Source organism: Benincasa hispida, chromosome 1 (genome assembly GCF_027475165.1).
Source record: "Benincasa hispida cultivar pf3 chromosome 1, pf3_genome.v1.1, whole genome shotgun sequence".
Taxonomy (NCBI): Eukaryota; Viridiplantae; Streptophyta; class Magnoliopsida; order Cucurbitales; family Cucurbitaceae; genus Benincasa; species Benincasa hispida.
Genome location: NC_143478.1, coordinates 70669479 through 70686268, shown reverse-complemented (window position 1 = coordinate 70686268; position 16790 = coordinate 70669479). Strand labels below are relative to the sequence as shown.

The 16790-nt window shown below is 38.2% G+C and overlaps 1 protein-coding gene and 1 pseudogene across 1 annotated transcript; both read left to right on the top strand.

Moving 5' to 3' along the window:
• The first annotated feature begins 6738 nt into the window (after positions 1-6738).
• On the top strand, positions 6739-7656 carry LOC150038689 (uncharacterized). The gene has a single exon (XM_090314128.1). The coding sequence runs from the start codon at positions 6739-6741 to the stop codon at positions 7654-7656; it is 918 nt and encodes a 305-aa protein (XP_090170254.1).
• A 3-nt stretch (positions 7657-7659) lies between these two features.
• Positions 7660-10014, top strand: LOC150038688 (uncharacterized; annotated as a pseudogene).
• The last annotated feature ends 6776 nt before the right edge of the window (positions 10015-16790 follow it).

Sequence of the window (16790 nt, the reverse complement as noted above, 5' to 3'; positions counted from 1 at the left end):
CCTACTAGCTCGTAAATGGATAAGATTTAGAGTAGCTTGATAATTTAATTTGAAACGTTCAAATTAAACGAAACAAGAGAATATATATTTAAATATGATTTAAATATATGAAGATGATTATTATGCAAAAATCAATTTAATATTTGATATTGAATTAATTAATAATTTAAATTAGTTTACAAAAATCATTTTTAAAAAATCATTTTTCAATTTTATTAATCAAATGATTTTGAAATCACTTAGTGGTTTGAAAAGAAAAATGAAAACCGATTTTTTGCATGATGCACAAAATGGAGAATTCATTTTCTCCATTAACCTCATCTTCATGCTCACACAAAAGCCATTAACTTCTCTTCATTAATTGTCCAAGCATGAGTCGCAAGCCATGCACTTCACTTCTTTTCATGTTCATCTGCAATATATAAAGAAGTTTCGAGTCATTGGAGAAGAACTAATGCAGAAATTTTGAGAGAAAAATTTCTGTGAGAAGAAACTATTCTTCTTATCCGGTTGCTGTGTGTCCTTCATTGTTCTTTACCTTTTCAAGCTGTTCTTGAGTCCTACAACTTTTCTTAAAGCTCCAAGAGGATAGTAGAGAAGGCTTTGAGGTGGTTCACAATGATTTCTAGTGAAGACTACCACTGTACAATCGGATTCTTGGAGAGTTCTTTAAAGGTATGATCTTAAAACCCACTTTTTAGAAAAGCATGTTTAGTTTCTGCGAAAATTAGTGAATTTGAATGCTTATGGATCCTTGATACTTCTGCTGCATGTTATTTAACTCTTACAAGCTCCTCCTCAACCTACATGAAAATCCAACATAAAAAACCTCAAATCAGAGGATAGTATATATATACAATTGGCATAGTGTCACAACATTGAGGGGTACCGTCGTGATGCGCCTACCCTTGGGGGAAAGTTACCACAACGTCGGCTTCTACTACAGCACTCAAGTGTCACCTACTCCTCACACCCGTGCATGTTTCCTTATGATATGGGTGAACAATTATGTATGTTGTGCGATGTCACGAGCTTAGTTCTTTTTCACTCAAGTGTCACCTACTACTCCTAGGTGTCACACATGATATCATGACTCTTGGTCTACTTGGGCCATTTTGGTTCTTTTTCACTCCTTGAAGCCTCGGATGCTCAGTATCACTCCTAATATTTCCAAATTAACCCCGAATGGCACATAACACTCAGAAATGCATGAATTGCTCGATATCCTACAAATACAGATAATTAAGCATATTAATCATAACAGACGAGTGAGATTAGAGGCATCAAACTAGCTTCTTTCCGAAGCTATCAATCATTATCTCAAAATTAAACATACATTTGATTAGCAATTACACAGTCGACTTACTCAGCTCAATCAATGCATTCGAACTACCAACTTGTTGGACAAGCCGGACAAGTGTTCTAATAATTAGTTAAGAATGTTGCCCTAATTAAAAAAATTCATTCATCCTATTGGATTCGATAGTGTCCATATAGTCTTCAAACATTTGCTTAAGATTAAGGGTTTCGTTGTGACAATTAATAAATTAAATGGTCTAAGTTAATTAATCAATTTATCTTTGAATTTGAGGATTGCATGAGTGCTCTATTAGCCTATATATCAAACATGCATAAATTTAACCTTGCTACTTTGGCAATTAAAACAAGATGAAATATGAGGGATAATGTTCAGGCTAAAATCTATAGCAACAGACGTGCATGGGTGATTAGAGCATCAATCTATTCACAAACAAACCAAAGCTCAAAGATGAAAGAATCCATAATGTAACTAATCAATAAAAGTTCAGTTCTCACAAATTTACAACATAGTTGTTACTCCTAAATTAGGAAACTAACCCCGATAACATGTCAAGATGATGTGGACAAGATTTAGCATCATCCAAAATAAGATTACAACCCAAAAAAAAAAAGGTAAAAACTAAGAAGATAGAGAAAATAAGAAGAAGAAGAAGAAAAGAGGTTAAGCTCGGGTGGTGGCTGCTCTCCCTAAACTCTAGACACAAATGAGACTTATTTATAAAGTTTGTCGCAATGCCACGACAGCACTTAATAGCATCATGGCGTTGATACATTTGCGTGTATCTACTGGTCGAAGATTTGTGACAACATCACAACGCCACACGGCAACATTGTGGCACTTTCAATTTTCTATGTAAATAGCACTAACCCTTTAGGGACATTTTCATAATTTACCTTCTTATGATCTCGATGACTCCAGTTGACCCCTAAATTCTTTGTTTTAACTCATTTACCCCAATATTTTTGAGAGTCTTCAAAAAAAGTTGATATCTGACATATAAGCACGTTTAAACATTAAATAACTAAGAATTAAGCCGATTTAGGTAGAAAAAAGTAGCTATTGTAGAGAAGGGGATTCATGCCAAACTGAAAGGAAATAAATTTTTTCTTCCCAAACTATCCCATCTTGGCTCCAAATATCAAAATTAAAGGAACATAATACCCAATAATTGAACATAACTAATTTAAATTTTTCTCAAAGGTTATTACATTCTTTCCTTCTAAGATATTTCGTCCTCAAAATTTCAAATCTCGAAAGAATCTCGAAAGATAAATGATTTCACAGAGGAAGAAGACATTTGTTGGAATTGGATTTGGTTGAGGTAAGGGATTTCCCGTTGAAGTCGCGTAAATATTAGCTTGGGTATTAACGCATGTTGACATATAATTAAGTTTATTATGAGATATAAAAGTTACGTGCTTGGAATCTCTTAAATCTAAATGCATAGGTACATGAATATTAAATATATGAATCATTTAGTTTATTATGAGATATGAAAGTTGGAATGTGAAATTTATATGCAAAGGTACATGAATGTCATTTATGAGAACTCTTCCTAAGTGACAAACTATGAACTGTATATGTTATTACTAATAAAAGTCGTGAATATCATGTGATGCGCGATATAGATTCGTGACTTAGTGAAATCTATTACATTGCACACATTGCGAAAATAACTTTTTTTTTTTTTTTCGAATTCATGCATTCATGAAAGTTCAGTCAAATAGAAACGAAAAATTGATCCCCTCTTTTTCCACCAACACTTTTATTTGCATGAAAAAGATACATGATTAAAAGTCTTGGTATGTGAATTTGATGTAGTGAAGATGGTATGCATGAAAGTGATGCATATTTAGAAAGGCTTGAAGCGTATGAAAGAGTTGTATGTCTAGTGAATCTTATATGCATGAAAGAGGTGTGTGTAAAATTATTCATACGAAAGAGATGCAAATCCTGAGTTTAAAGAAAAGGAGTGGAGATTTGAAAAGTAAAAATTAAGTCCCACCATAGAAAAACCTGTATGTTGTTTTTATATGTTCATGACCAATCCACGAATTCTATACACTAACTATTGATAATTAATAATTTATTCATGGTTTACTATCTATAATTAATTTGTTAATGATAATAATAAGTTTAACGTATACAATATTGGTCAAGGTGATTCAATTTTAAATCTAAAATGTTGCTTTGTTTCAAAGAAAATTATAAAGTGTAAAGTTTTAATTTTAAAACACAATTTCAAATATTGTACTAAAATCAATAATTTTTACCTTTTTGTCAACCGTTATAAACTTTTGAATGCAAAGGTTCTACTTTTCTGTTTTTGAATTGTTGTGGCATATAATGGTAACTTTTGATAAGGATAATAACCCTTCAACTATTTTCATAATGGTATGTTATTTTTCATTTTGGACATAAATCCCGTGGCTTTGGTGTCATACCAATAAAGATAGTTGTCATCACTTATATACTCATGATCATCCTCTTATTTAATCAGTATGAGATTTTAGTCGTATTCCTAATATATCTCGAATAGGGACAAAATAGTTTGAAAGATTGAATTGTTATTAAAAATAAAATTAAAATAATATAAAATTGAAAACTACCAGAGACAATGTGAGAATTAACAAACACATTACAATTTTTTAATCTTCATAAAAATGGAAATTAAAACACAATGGGAGAGTTATTAAATAGTAATGTGTTTATATATTAAGTTCTGGACTCTACAAATATTTTTTTTGTTCAATTTCATCCTAATTTATAAACTTAACTTAAATAAAACATTCTTTGAAATTTACTTCACAAATTAATTGCAAGCATTAAATAATTAATTCTTGTGGGTTTCAATTTTATATCTTGAACCGTTGCTTTTAAAATATGAAAGAATAATTTAATTTTAATTTTAAACGGTTGCTTTATTTTAAAGAAAACTACAGAAAGTAAAATTCAAATTTAAAGTACAAAAAGGTCATAGATGTAATTTAAAAGTCATTTTATAGGTCAAACAGGTGCATGGACCAAGAACGCAATAAATACAATAAATTGCAAATAAGAGGCAAAAATAACTTTTTTAAATGGTCGCATTCTTGTAGGTCTGTTGGTCTTCTAGGGTTTAGCACAACCGTAGGTGGGTTCGCGTAAATGGTCTTCAGTTCGCATTCTTCAGGTTCTTCACATTCAGTTTCGTTCGTCTTCTCCAGTCCGTCTTTATAGGTGTTGTTCGTCTTCTCAGGTCGTCTCTTCAAGTCGATTTCCTCGTTAACAAAGGTTTTGAGGTTCGTTCGATTTCCTCACGTTAACAAAGGTTCATTCTATTTCGTTTGATTTCCTCGCGTCCGGTTTGTGTTTGGTCGGTCGCTGTCGAGGTGGAGGGTCAAGGTCAGTCGTTGTTCACCGAGGTGCTGGTTTCGATTTTTTTGGCTGTTCTGATCCGAGGTAGTTCGTGCCTTTGGAGGTATTGAGGTGCCGACTAACCACAGTGGAAAGAGTGACGATGGTGCGTAAGCAGTCGCCTTTAAGACTGAAAAAGAAGAATGGAGGTCGAGTTGCTCGACAACCCTTTCGTCTGCTTAGACCGGAGATTGATGATCGTTCTTCAGAGGTGAAGGATCTAGGGTTGTCTGACGGTCGTTCTAAGGAGGGTCATGGGTCTGGTAGGAGGAGTGTCGACAATGTAGGGCTGGAAAGGTCAACGATGGGTGTTTCGAAGGCGGTCGAAGGGAAGTCTTTGTTGCCTAACCTAGATTCGGTAGTAAGTGGGGTTGTGGGTGTTGATCTAGGTGGGCGGGGTTTTGGGTCAGTTAATGGGCAGGAGAGTTTGGGTGCTTGTGGAGTTGGGGACCAGGGTCTGAAGGGTGTGTCTGGGAACATTGAGGGTGTTAGGGGCTCGGATGAAAATTGAGTTGTGAGGGGTGTTGGGTTAGGCCTTGATGGAATTGGGGTGATCGGAGTTGAAGGGGGTGGTCTGGTTCTGGGGGAGCTAGGAAAAGGGTCAAAAGGAGTGAGGGTTTTAGTGTGTGTGGGTCGCGTGCTGGGCTGGAGTTGAGAAGCTTGGGGGGGGGGGGTGCAGAAGTCAGGCAGGAAGGAGGTTTCACGGGCTGGGCCTTTTGGTAGTGAGGGTCGCTCGTTGGACACACAGAACCTTCGTGTTCGGGAGGAGTCGGTTCCCAAAAATGGTTTAGCTAGGGGGTTTGGTCCTAAGTCGATCATGTTGGAGGAAGGGGGTGTTTCTGGTGGTTCTGGTCACCGCGTGAAAGGAGATAATTCGTGGGCGGCCCTTTTTGGGTCGAAGTTGAGGGGAAATTTAGAGTTCATTCCCCTAGTGGTTGAAGATGAAAGGTTATTGTTGAACCCTGTGAGCAAATTATTGAAGAGGGTGTTTGTTTGTGGGAGAAATCTTTGGTTGGCCAGTTTGTGGACGCCAAACTCCCGTATACTGTTATTTGTTGAATTATTCAGAGAATTTGGGGATGCGTAGAGATGCCAACTATTACCTTGTTGGAGAACGGTTTGATTATCTTTAAATTTCAGAAGGTAGAGATAAGGGATTGGGTGCTGGAGAATGGTTCATGGCACTTGGGTGGTAAACCCATTTCATTACGACAGTGGTCCCCAGGTATTGTTCCTGAAACCGTTGTTTTTTATTCGGATCCTATTTGGATTAAACTGGAGCGTGTTACCCTGGAGTTGTGGATGGATAGGGGTTTAGCAGTGTTAGCTAGTGTCGTGTGTAAACCTGTCTCTTTTGATGTTGCAACAAGAGAGCAGCAGCGGTTATCATTTGCGAGGGTTTGTGTTCAGGTGGATGGTGATTTGTTAATGCCCCCTTCAGTCACTGTTAGAATGCGGGGTCAGGAGTTTATTATTCCAGTAGTGTATGAGTGGAAACCTCATAGGTATGCGTGTTGGGGATCCTTTGGGCATACTGGGGCTGTGTGTGAGAAGCAGCGTGTGGAAAAGAGTCAGGAGTTATGTATTGTGGCGGTAAATGAGGAGTGTTTGGGGGAGAATGGGAGTATTGAGAGTGTGAGGAAGGGACAGGATGTGGGTATTGGTGAAAGGAGAAATAACCCAGTGGTTGGGAGTAAAGGTGTGGGGAGTGTTGACGAATTTACTATGGTCAGTCGTCGTAGGCGGGATAGAGGAGGTGTAGGCCATAAGGGTGGCAATGGGTCACCGGACTCGGTGCCCTTGAAGAACAGAGCAGTATATGGATCCCCTGGAATTACGGGGTTTGTAAAGCATGTTGATGATCGCAATAAGTTTGATATTTTGTGTGATGAGGGGGGAGACTCGCTAGCTTTAGCTCTAATGCAGGCAGATCCTGATCCATTGTCTGTTATGGATGAGATGTTCGAGAGTTCGGGAAATGGCCCAGTGGGGGGTGATAGGTGTGATCTGTTGCAAGGTCCATGATTTGGTGTTCCTGGAATGTTAGAGGGTTGAACGACCCTGTTAAGTGTAGAGTTGTGGCAGACTTTCTGGCTTCATCCTCTGTTACTTTCTGTTGCTTGCTTGAGACGAGGGTTCGTCGTGAAAATTTTGGTATGGTGATGGGTAGGTTTGGTGATGCGTGGAGTTGTGTGTGTAGCTATAGTGTGCAAGTAGTTTGGAGGATCTGGGTGATGTGGCGGAAGAGTGTCTATGAGTTTTCTATTGATGTTAGTGGGAATCAGTTTATTTCTGAGACCTTAGTGGATATTGTATCTACTGCTAGGGTACATATCGGTGTTGTGTATGCCTTGAATCATGTGAACAAGAGGAGGAACTTGTGGTCTCAGCTGATGGATGTGTGTGTCTCGTGGCAGCTTCCTGGAGTTGTTTTGGGGGATTTTAATGCTATTCGTAGTAGTTCGGAAGATTTTGGTGGTTGCCCTAGCTTGAGGGAGATGGAGGAGTTTGATGAGGCGTTATTGGAGGCAGATCTAGTTGAGTTGGGTGTGATAGGTAACTGGTTTACATGGACTAGTAAAATTCAGGGGAATGGTATCTTGCGCCGGTTGGATCGTTGTTTGTCTAATGGGGCATGGAAGGTAGTGTTTTCGTACTCGGAGGTTAAGGTTGGTCAGTGGGGAATTTCTGATCATAGCCCTCTTTTAGTGTCTACAGAGGAGACGAGAAGTAGGCCGCGTCCCACTTTTCGTTATTTTTCTCATTGGGCGGAGGCTGAGGGTTTTATTGATATTATCAGATCAGTGTGGACAAGGTCTGAGGATGTGTCCCCGATGGTTAGCTTTGTGCGAAATTTGAAGGCAGTGAAGAGAGTTTTACATGCTTCGTTTGGGAGGCATATCTCTGTGTTCGCTGATGAAGTGAGGGCGTCTAGGTAGGTTATGGAGGTTGCTCAAGCGAAGGTAGAAAGGGATCCTAATTTAGAGTCGGTGTGTGCAGAGGCGACTCGGGCCACTGAGGTGTTCTGGTCAGTGGCGAGATTGGAGGAGGCGTCGCTCCGACAGAAGGCCAGGGTGAGGTGGCTGAAGTTAGGTGATATGAACATAGCTTTATTTCATCATTGTGTTGGTTCTCGACACAGCTGTAGTGGTTTATTTACGGTCGTAGATGCTGGGGGGACTCGCCAGACAGTGCATGATAGGGTGGCAGGGGTGGCAGTAGATTTCTTTAAGGGTTGTTTAGGGTCTCAGCCAGTGAAGTATAGGGATCTTACTGCCCGAATTGGGAATATTGTGCAATTTAGCTGGTCCGAAGAGGGGGTGGAGGCGCTTGGTTGCCCAGTGAGTCGGGATGAGATTAAGAAGGCTTTATTCTCGATGAAGTCTGAGAAGGCTCTTGGGTCTAATTGGTTTTCGGTCGATTTTTAAGTAGTTGCTTGGAATGTGGTTGGGGATGATTTCTATGATGATGTGCTGAATTTTTTTTAGTCCTGTTTCCTATCTGGTGGAGTTAATTCTACTGCTATCACTCTTATCCCAAAGAGGCGGGGAGCTAAACGTATGGAGGAGTTTCATCCCATTTCTTGTTGCAATGTTATGTATAAGTGTATCTCGAGGATCTTAGCTAAGAGATTGCAGTTATGGTTGCCTGCTTTCATCAGTGGTAACCAATCTGCGTTTGTTCCGAGTAGGTCAACTTTCGAAAACATATTATTGTGTCAGGAGCTTGTGGGGGGCTATAAGAAGGGCAGAGGGAAGCTGCGTTGTGTGTTGAAGGTAAACCTTCAAAATGTGACCGAGGTCTTGTCTAGGTTGTTGAATAATCCTCCTGTGTGGTTTAGGTTCCATGATCGGTGTGAGCGTGTGGGCCTGACTCATTTGGTTTTTGTAGACGATTTGATGATTTTCTATAAAGCTGAGAGAGATTATTTGGAGTTTTTGAGGCAGGTCCTGGCAGATTTTGCATGGTTGTCTGGGTTAGTTGCTAATGTGGGAAAGAGTTCCATGTCTGTTGCGGGTGTGGAGTCTGAGGAGGTGGAGGAACTAGCTGCGTTTATGGGTTTCTCTCTTGGTTCGCTGCCTGTTAGGTACCTGGGTTTACCTTTATTGGCAAGTCGGTTGAGGGTTGGGGATTGTGATCCTTTGATTCAGAGGATTACAACTCGTATTAAAAGCTGGGCAGCGCGGTCCCTCTTCTTTGCTGGGAGGTTACAGCTTGTTAGGTCTGTCTTACAATCCTTTCAGGTGTTTTGGTGTAGCATCTTCATGTTGCCTGCGTGTGTAATTCATGAGGTTGATCGTCTGTTATGTAGTTATTTATCGAAGGGTAGTGTAGTGAGTCGGGGTGGTGCACGGGTGGCATGGGATGAGGTGTGCTTGTCGTTGGACAGGGGGGGTTGGGTGTGAAGCATATGGCATCTTGGAACCAGGCTGCTATTATGAAGCTGCTCTGGCTTCTCTTAATTAAATCAGGTTCATTATGGGTGGCGTGGGTGGAGGCTTATGTTTTGCGTGGGCATTCTCTGTGGGCTATTTGGAGTGAGGTTGGGAGTTCTTAGTGCTTGAGGTCTATCTTACGAAATATAGATAGATTCAAGCATTTGGTTTGTTTGATGGTTGGCGATGGTCGTTCTTGTTTTGTTTGGTGGGATCCTTGGCTGCCAGGGGTGCGATTTTGGATTCATATGGGTCTACGGTGGTTTATGATGCAGGGAGTAGTTTGGAGGCGCAGTTGTCGAAATTCATGGATGATGAGGGAGGTTGGAGTTGGCCTACAGTGTCTTGGGAGCTTCTTGAGATCTGGGATCTTATTAAGGCAGTGGGGCCGAGGGTGAGGGGGAAGATTATTGGGTGTGGGTACCGGATGCGAGTGGTCAGTTTTCTAGTGCTAGTGCGTGGGAGAGTTTGCATCCTCGTCGTCCTAGGGTGTCTTGGGCTAGTATTTTGTGGGTGGGGGGTGGTATTCTGCATCACTCCTTCTGTGCATGGTTAGTTGTGAGGGACAGGTTGGGTATGCGGGATTGGTTAAGGAGTTGGGTTGTGTTGTCAGAGGGGGGGTGCCTTCTGTGTGGGGGAGGTGTGGAGTCGCGAGATCATTTATTTTTTGAGTGTGAGTTTAGGAGAGAGGTGTGGTTTGGTGTGTTGCATCAGTTGGGCTCGTCACATCGGGTGGCGAGTTGGAATGTGGAGTTGAGTTGGTTGTGTCGAGTGGGGTCAGGTAAGGGGGTGTGTAGTAAGTTATTCCGTATTTTCTGGTGTGCTTCCATATACTACATCTGGCAAGAACATAATCGGTGACTGTATAGAAGTATACCGAGGTCGGTGTCAGCTCTGGTTCACCTTATGGTCTCTACGGTTCGTGCTCGTTCTTCTTCCTGGCGAGTTGATCTTCTTGGTCTTATATAGTGTGTTTTACGGATGTTTTTCTTGTTGTACTTTCCGTTGTTCTTTGTTTTGGTTGTTGTCCCTTGTTTGTGGGATTTTATTTTCTTTTCTCTCGCTTTTTCTCTAGTGGTCTGCGAGTTTGTTTCATTTTGTGTTGGTTTTGTTCTGATCTTATCTTGTAGGCTTTGTTTTGGATTTTGTTATCTTGTCTTTGCTTGTGCTTTGATGCTTTGATGCCTTGATCCTGGGCTATGGGATCCTCCTTATTGTTGTATAATAATATCACCTATTCTAAAAAAATAAATAAGACCTTGAAACTTAAAACATAATTGCATATTAATTAATTAGTCAAAATGCAAAACTAAAAATGTAGAAAGTTTCCAAATCATCTTAAATATCTCCTCTAGAAGACAAGTTTAATTCTCATGTTTGACAAGGTTTGACATCACGGTTTCCCATGCAGAGCACACTTGACAGCATTTTCTTTACAACATTTGCACACTTTTTTTTTACCTCCATCTCAAATTCTAAACTATAATACTTTTCTTGTGTCATCTTCATATCATTCTCTTCTTGATTCATTGAACTAATATATACATATATATAATTGGGATCAAAATTGTTTGTCGGTTCTTGTGAATTTGCTAGCTTTTGAAGATGTAGTGTGAATGCCTCCTAAATCTTCTTTATTTTACTTCTTGTAATTGCTCCTTCAGATTCATGCAATGGTTCAATGGTTGAATTCACATCACTAACCTTTTAAATTATCAGAAATAAGCAAATAAAAAATTAGCTAGTAACTAACAATCGAGTATCTACACGTTTCCTTGAGAGACTATACGATAGCCTCATCATCTAAACGATCGAGTAAGCTTGTCTATGCGATAGACTTCGTCGTCTACAAAAATGTGTTGTTCCCTACTTGGTCGTCTTCCTCCTTCAAACTCCAAACTTTCCCTCTAGCCAAAATTAGCTAAAGTTCACCACTCCTGGATTCTCACACGGAGAATACCAAGGTCATCATGTGATAATGTCCTGTTGGTTCGAGGATCAAGTTTTTGCTTGTTGCTTGTTCGATAAGTATTCGAGTTTTTTGACGCATTCGTGAACGAGTTCATTGGAGGGATTATCTTGAAGAACGGTTCTTCAAAGGTATAATTTCTTAGTTCTTTGTTTTTATTCCTAAGCATACTGTAATTTAGTTTCTAATGCATAATCTATTCTGTATGACTATAAATGTATGTATTCAATCACAATGGAATTTGGACGATCCGCTTCCGCTCAAATTTTCACTTTAAATAGAGTTCCTTCAGTAGATATATTGTGTCCACTCTATATAACTAAAGCCCAGTAGTTTCACTCTTCACAAGTTGTTCGTAATAACTGTTGGATTAATAGTTGTTTTACCCTCGAGATTACCTCTTGTTCCTTAAGTTCCACTAATCCTCTAATAAACAATTAGTTTTGAGATCAATCATCAAATTTAATCCCTCTCGAACCAATGAGAGGGTGGGGCCCTTTGTATAACACTTGGAGTCAGCACTTAAGGGAACAACCTATCAACTATCCCTAAAAGCGAGTATTAGTGAATTTCATCTTGCACCCTATGTCCCTAGCTGTCTACCCAATCTTACCCCTAAAATGGGAGGTTTTATTCAGGCAGCGCTGTTGAGCCAACCTTCACCCATGCAAATCTAAGGATAATCCCGAATAAATAGGAGTTAATAGTTAACTCATGATTAAGGTTATGTTACCTAGGTCATCACTTTGAAATAGTTAGTCTTAAACAGTAAACAACGTTATAAAATAAGAGTGATTCATTTCTTTATCCAATTTTATGCAAACTCAATGCATAGGATGCCCCTACTCCTCATGTCACCACATGAACAAATTAGGATCACTTCGTTTGTAACATTTTACAATGATAGTAACAACTACTAAGTGGACCGCATCCAATAATGTTACCAGAATAAGGCACCCAACCTTACACATATACTATAGATCATTTTGACTATTTACTCAAACCTGATCCACCTCTTATGTCTCCATAGAAAGTTCAAGTACTCATACAATAGTCATGAATTTTTAAGTTTATTAGATATCTTTCTAAATCAAAATAAGCAACTCATATATTCAATAACAACTTTTATTGAATCAAACTTCAATAACATCTTTATTGATTAATATAATAAGATTATCGTTTACAACTCACGAGTTTTATGACATAAAATTCAACAGTTGAACCACTCTCACCTATGCAGATTAAAGGTTAGTCTCAAATAAACAGGAGTTCATCATTAGCTCAAGATTAAGATCGAGTTACGTTAAGTCATCAAATTGAAATAGTCAGTTTTAACAGTAAACGGTTGTTATAAAGAAAAAGTGACTATTTTGTGGTTCAGTCTTATGCAAACATCTTTTACTTAGGATGCCCCCACTCATATGTCTCCACATGAACGACTTTGGGATCACATTGTTTGTATCAATATACGAAGCGGGCCACATGTATAGTGTCCCTAGGATAAGGTACCTAACTTTATCCATATACTTATGGACCTTTTTGGCTATATACTAAAAATTGATCCTCTTTTATGTCTCTAAATAAAGTTTTAAGTATTCATGTTATAGCCATGGGTTAATAGATTTAGTAATGAATACAATTCAATAACTTCATCAATAACATCTTTATTGAAAGAAATCTCAATAATATCTTTATTGTAAATAGAATATGTTTGAAGTTTACAAACGGCAAGTTTTAGGACATTCCCAACAATTTGTTGTCTATAACGAATAGTATTATTCCTATTGACCTAGAGGAAACTGTATTGAATATTTGGATAGACGATGGAAACTAAATATTCATCCTAGCGTAAGCCCTAGAGCATAATGCGGTTAAGTAAATGTGTTTAGTATGGATTCATCTAGCATGTTTAACTAATTAAGTATTTAAAACCATTAGTTGGATGTCCAATCAATTGGGCTAGGCATAATTTAGAACCATAAGATTGCATTCGAATAATTCGATGAACAAGATTACATTGAGTCATTCTGATATTCGTCCTCTAAGCTCTGCATCTCCATTAATTTCCTTTCTATCTTTTATTTTTTTGCATTTTATTTTCTTGCTTTTGACTTATCCAATCCACACTAAACCCCACCATTTTACCACTTTAACTAAAAATATGCTCCGAGGAACTAATCTTCCATACTTCCAAGTAGTTTGACCACGGATTTGCCATTTGTACTACTAGTTGGTATAAGTTGTTTGTTTAGTGAATTATAAGTATTATTTGATTGGCGGTCTTTTGGGAGCGAGACAAAAAATATATCGTCTTAACATGGATAGATGAAGTGCAAAAAATAAAGTGCATGAAAGTAAAGATAGCAGGTAAGTGTAATTTTCATTTAATTATCTGGTCTAGGAGTTAATGGTGATTCGATACAATTCGATCATCGAAAGTGACGAATGTTATCACTAACATTCAACCTATCAAATAAATTTATAATATCGATACGTAGTACTATTACTACTAGAGTGTTGCATTAGTGACAAGAGCAAATCAATCCGTAGGGAAGCTCGAGATATATTTCGTAAAACTAATTTTCTAGTTATATCGGTAAATTGAGTGGGGTTTGATGTGGAATAGAGATAAAGTACATGGAAATAAAAGAATAGAAAATAAATAAAATCTCCAATCGGAAAATCAAGTTCTAGGAGCAAGCGGGATTCCGATGCAATTTCAATTGTTGAATTCTCTTAATTGAACATATATTTGACATATATGTACAAAACAACTTACTTGGCCGAACTAGCTCATTAGCGTAACAAGCAACCAAATTGTTGGGTAAACCAAGCAAGCACCTTAAGTATCAATTAAAGCTAAAGCCTTAACTAAACTAAATGCTTTAGTCCTATTAGGTTCAAGAGCATCCATATAGAACTAACACATTCACATTAAGAGCTAGGTTCCATTTTGTGATTAAGCAATTAGGTAGACCACTTAGTTAACCAATTTATTTTTTAACCTAGATTGAGCATAAATTTTAGGATCTATGGGTAGCCAATATTCCTTAGCATACATGATTGAACCTTTAGTACTTGTGATTTAAGCTACACGAACAAAGAAAGAACGTGCAACCTAAAAATCTATAGTCAAGATGTATATTCATGGAAGGAGAGTCAATCCATGCACAAACATACATCTAAGTAAAATAGATTTAGAGAAAGTAAATAAGAAATTCATTAAGTTCATCTAGAGAAATTTCACAAAATTACATTGGGTTCCTTACTACCAAAAACTAGAAAAACCACTAACCTCAACAATCCATGGAGAATAAGAGATTATCGAGCTTCAATCCATAATTACAACTCAAAATATAAAAGAAATCTAACATAAATATGTTACAATAATAGTGGAAGAAGAATAAAAGTTAGCTCCTCCTCAACCTATATGAAAATCCAACATAAAAAACATTAAATCAGATGACAGTATATATATAGAATTGGCATAGTGTCGCAACATTGAGGGGTACCGTCGTGATACGCCTACCTTTGAGGGAAAGTTACCACAGCGTTGGCATCCTCTACGGCACTCAAGTGTCACCTAATCCTCACGCCTGTGCATGTTGCCTGATGATATGGGTGAAAAATTATGTGTGTTATGATATTGAGCACCTACTCCTCACACCTATTGATCTATGGGCACTGTGGTGTCACAGGGCAACATCACAGCGCCATGCTACTACAAGCACGCCCTTGCAATTTTGTCCTAGGTGTCGCACATGATATCATGACGCTTGGGGTATTTGGCCCATTTCGGTTCTTTTTTCGCTCCTTGAAGCCTCAAGTGCTCAATATCACTTCTAATTGCTCCAAATTAACCCAGAATGGCACGTAACACTCGAAAAATGATGAATTGCTCAAGATCCTACAAATATAGATAATTAAGCATATTAATCATAACAGACGAGTAAGATTAGAGGCATCAAACTAGCTCCTTTCGGGAGCCATCAATCTTTGTGTCTCAAAATTAAACATACATTTGATTAGCAATCAAACAGTCGACTTACTCAGCTCAATTAATGCATTCGAACTACCAACTTGTTGGAAAAGCCGGGCAAGTGTTCTAATAATTAGTTAAGAATTATGCCTTAACTAAATAAATGCATTCGTCCTATGGGTTTGATAGTATCCATATAGTCTTCAAACATTTGCTTAAGATCAAGGATTTCGTTGTGACAATTAATAAATTAAATGGTCTAAGTTAATTAATCCATTTATCTTTGAAATTGAGCATTGCATGAGTGCTTAATGCGTGGTTAATGTGATGAAATAATGGTATAAACTGCGGTGGTGGTGTATACATTATGCTTGCAAGTTTTCTTAGCAAGATCCAAGTATAAATCCTACTAAGTTGCCTGGTAAGCCCAAGGTCCAACACCGGGACTATGGAAACAGTATGCGATGGTAATTTCATATCGCTTTGTGGTGACAACTAAAACGATGCGTTGGTTGGTATGTTGTTTAAGGTATAAAGTCTCTGCGGCGGAATTGAGAAAAGAGTTAATAACACGAAAGTACAATGAGTATGCAAAGAAACGGGTTGAGAAGGGATTTAGCTAATACTTCTTAAGATTGTATTCACATTATGCGATCATGCTACACACATACGATATTAAATCATTTCTCAATGCAATTGCTATAGCTCCTAGTTTTAGAACACTTGCGATGTATGCGATGATGTCTATAGGACTTATGTCTAAGCCTCAATTCTTGTCTATGCGATGATGAATGACACACACATACACAAGGCGATCACATACTACCATAACCCATTTCTAAGGTGCATGCGATGCATGTTAGCAAACAGAACTTATCTCTAAGTCTCTATCTCTTGCTTATGTGGATCTAAAAGCTCGAAAATATAATACTGGAACTAAAATGTACCAAGCAAACGTGTACATAAAACCTTTAAAACCACCATTAAACATCATTATTCCTTAGTTGAGAACAAGTATACATCGCTCTAGCTCTCAATGTCTGTTACTGGCCAAGAGACCCATACTTCGGCCTCCATTTGCTAGTATATAGCCTAGGAGACCCATACTTCGACCTCCCTTTATCCTTAGTTGAGAGTGAACTACTGGATCTAACCCTCAACGTCAACCTTAGTCGAGGAGAACCCTTTTGCTCAATCCCTCAATGTCAACCTTAGTCGAGGAGAACCCTTTTGCTCAATCCCTCAACATCAACCTTAATTGGGGAGAACTCTTTTGCTCAATCCCTCGATGTCGTATTACCAACATGCACGTGGTATTTTCTATGTACCGTCAACACCTTTGGTACATTTATTCAGATACCTTCCTTACCTTCAGTATTCGGCTCACTTAAGCTATCAAGTTCTCAAAGAGCATTAAAAAATTAGTTTTCAAATATAGCATAGAAAACTCTTTAAGATACCTTCCCTACCTTCAGTATCCATTTTCATTATGTTTAGAAATACCAACGTCTGTACTTTGACAACCTTAGGTATTTAAAGCATAGTACATCAGTACCGTCATACCTTAGATACTTAGCTAGGATACTTTCTCATTGTCTTTCAGTATCCGTCATATAACTAGACACAAACATTTAGTTGAACACTAAGGCTTATTGCTCAAATAATCATACTAGTTCATCATGAAAACGA

Bases quoted from the DNA above. Each gene is read 5' to 3' on its own strand.
- LOC150038689 (XM_090314128.1), top strand. From the start codon at position 6,739: ATGATTTGGTGTTCCTGGAATGTTAGAGGGTTGAACGACCCTGTTAAG.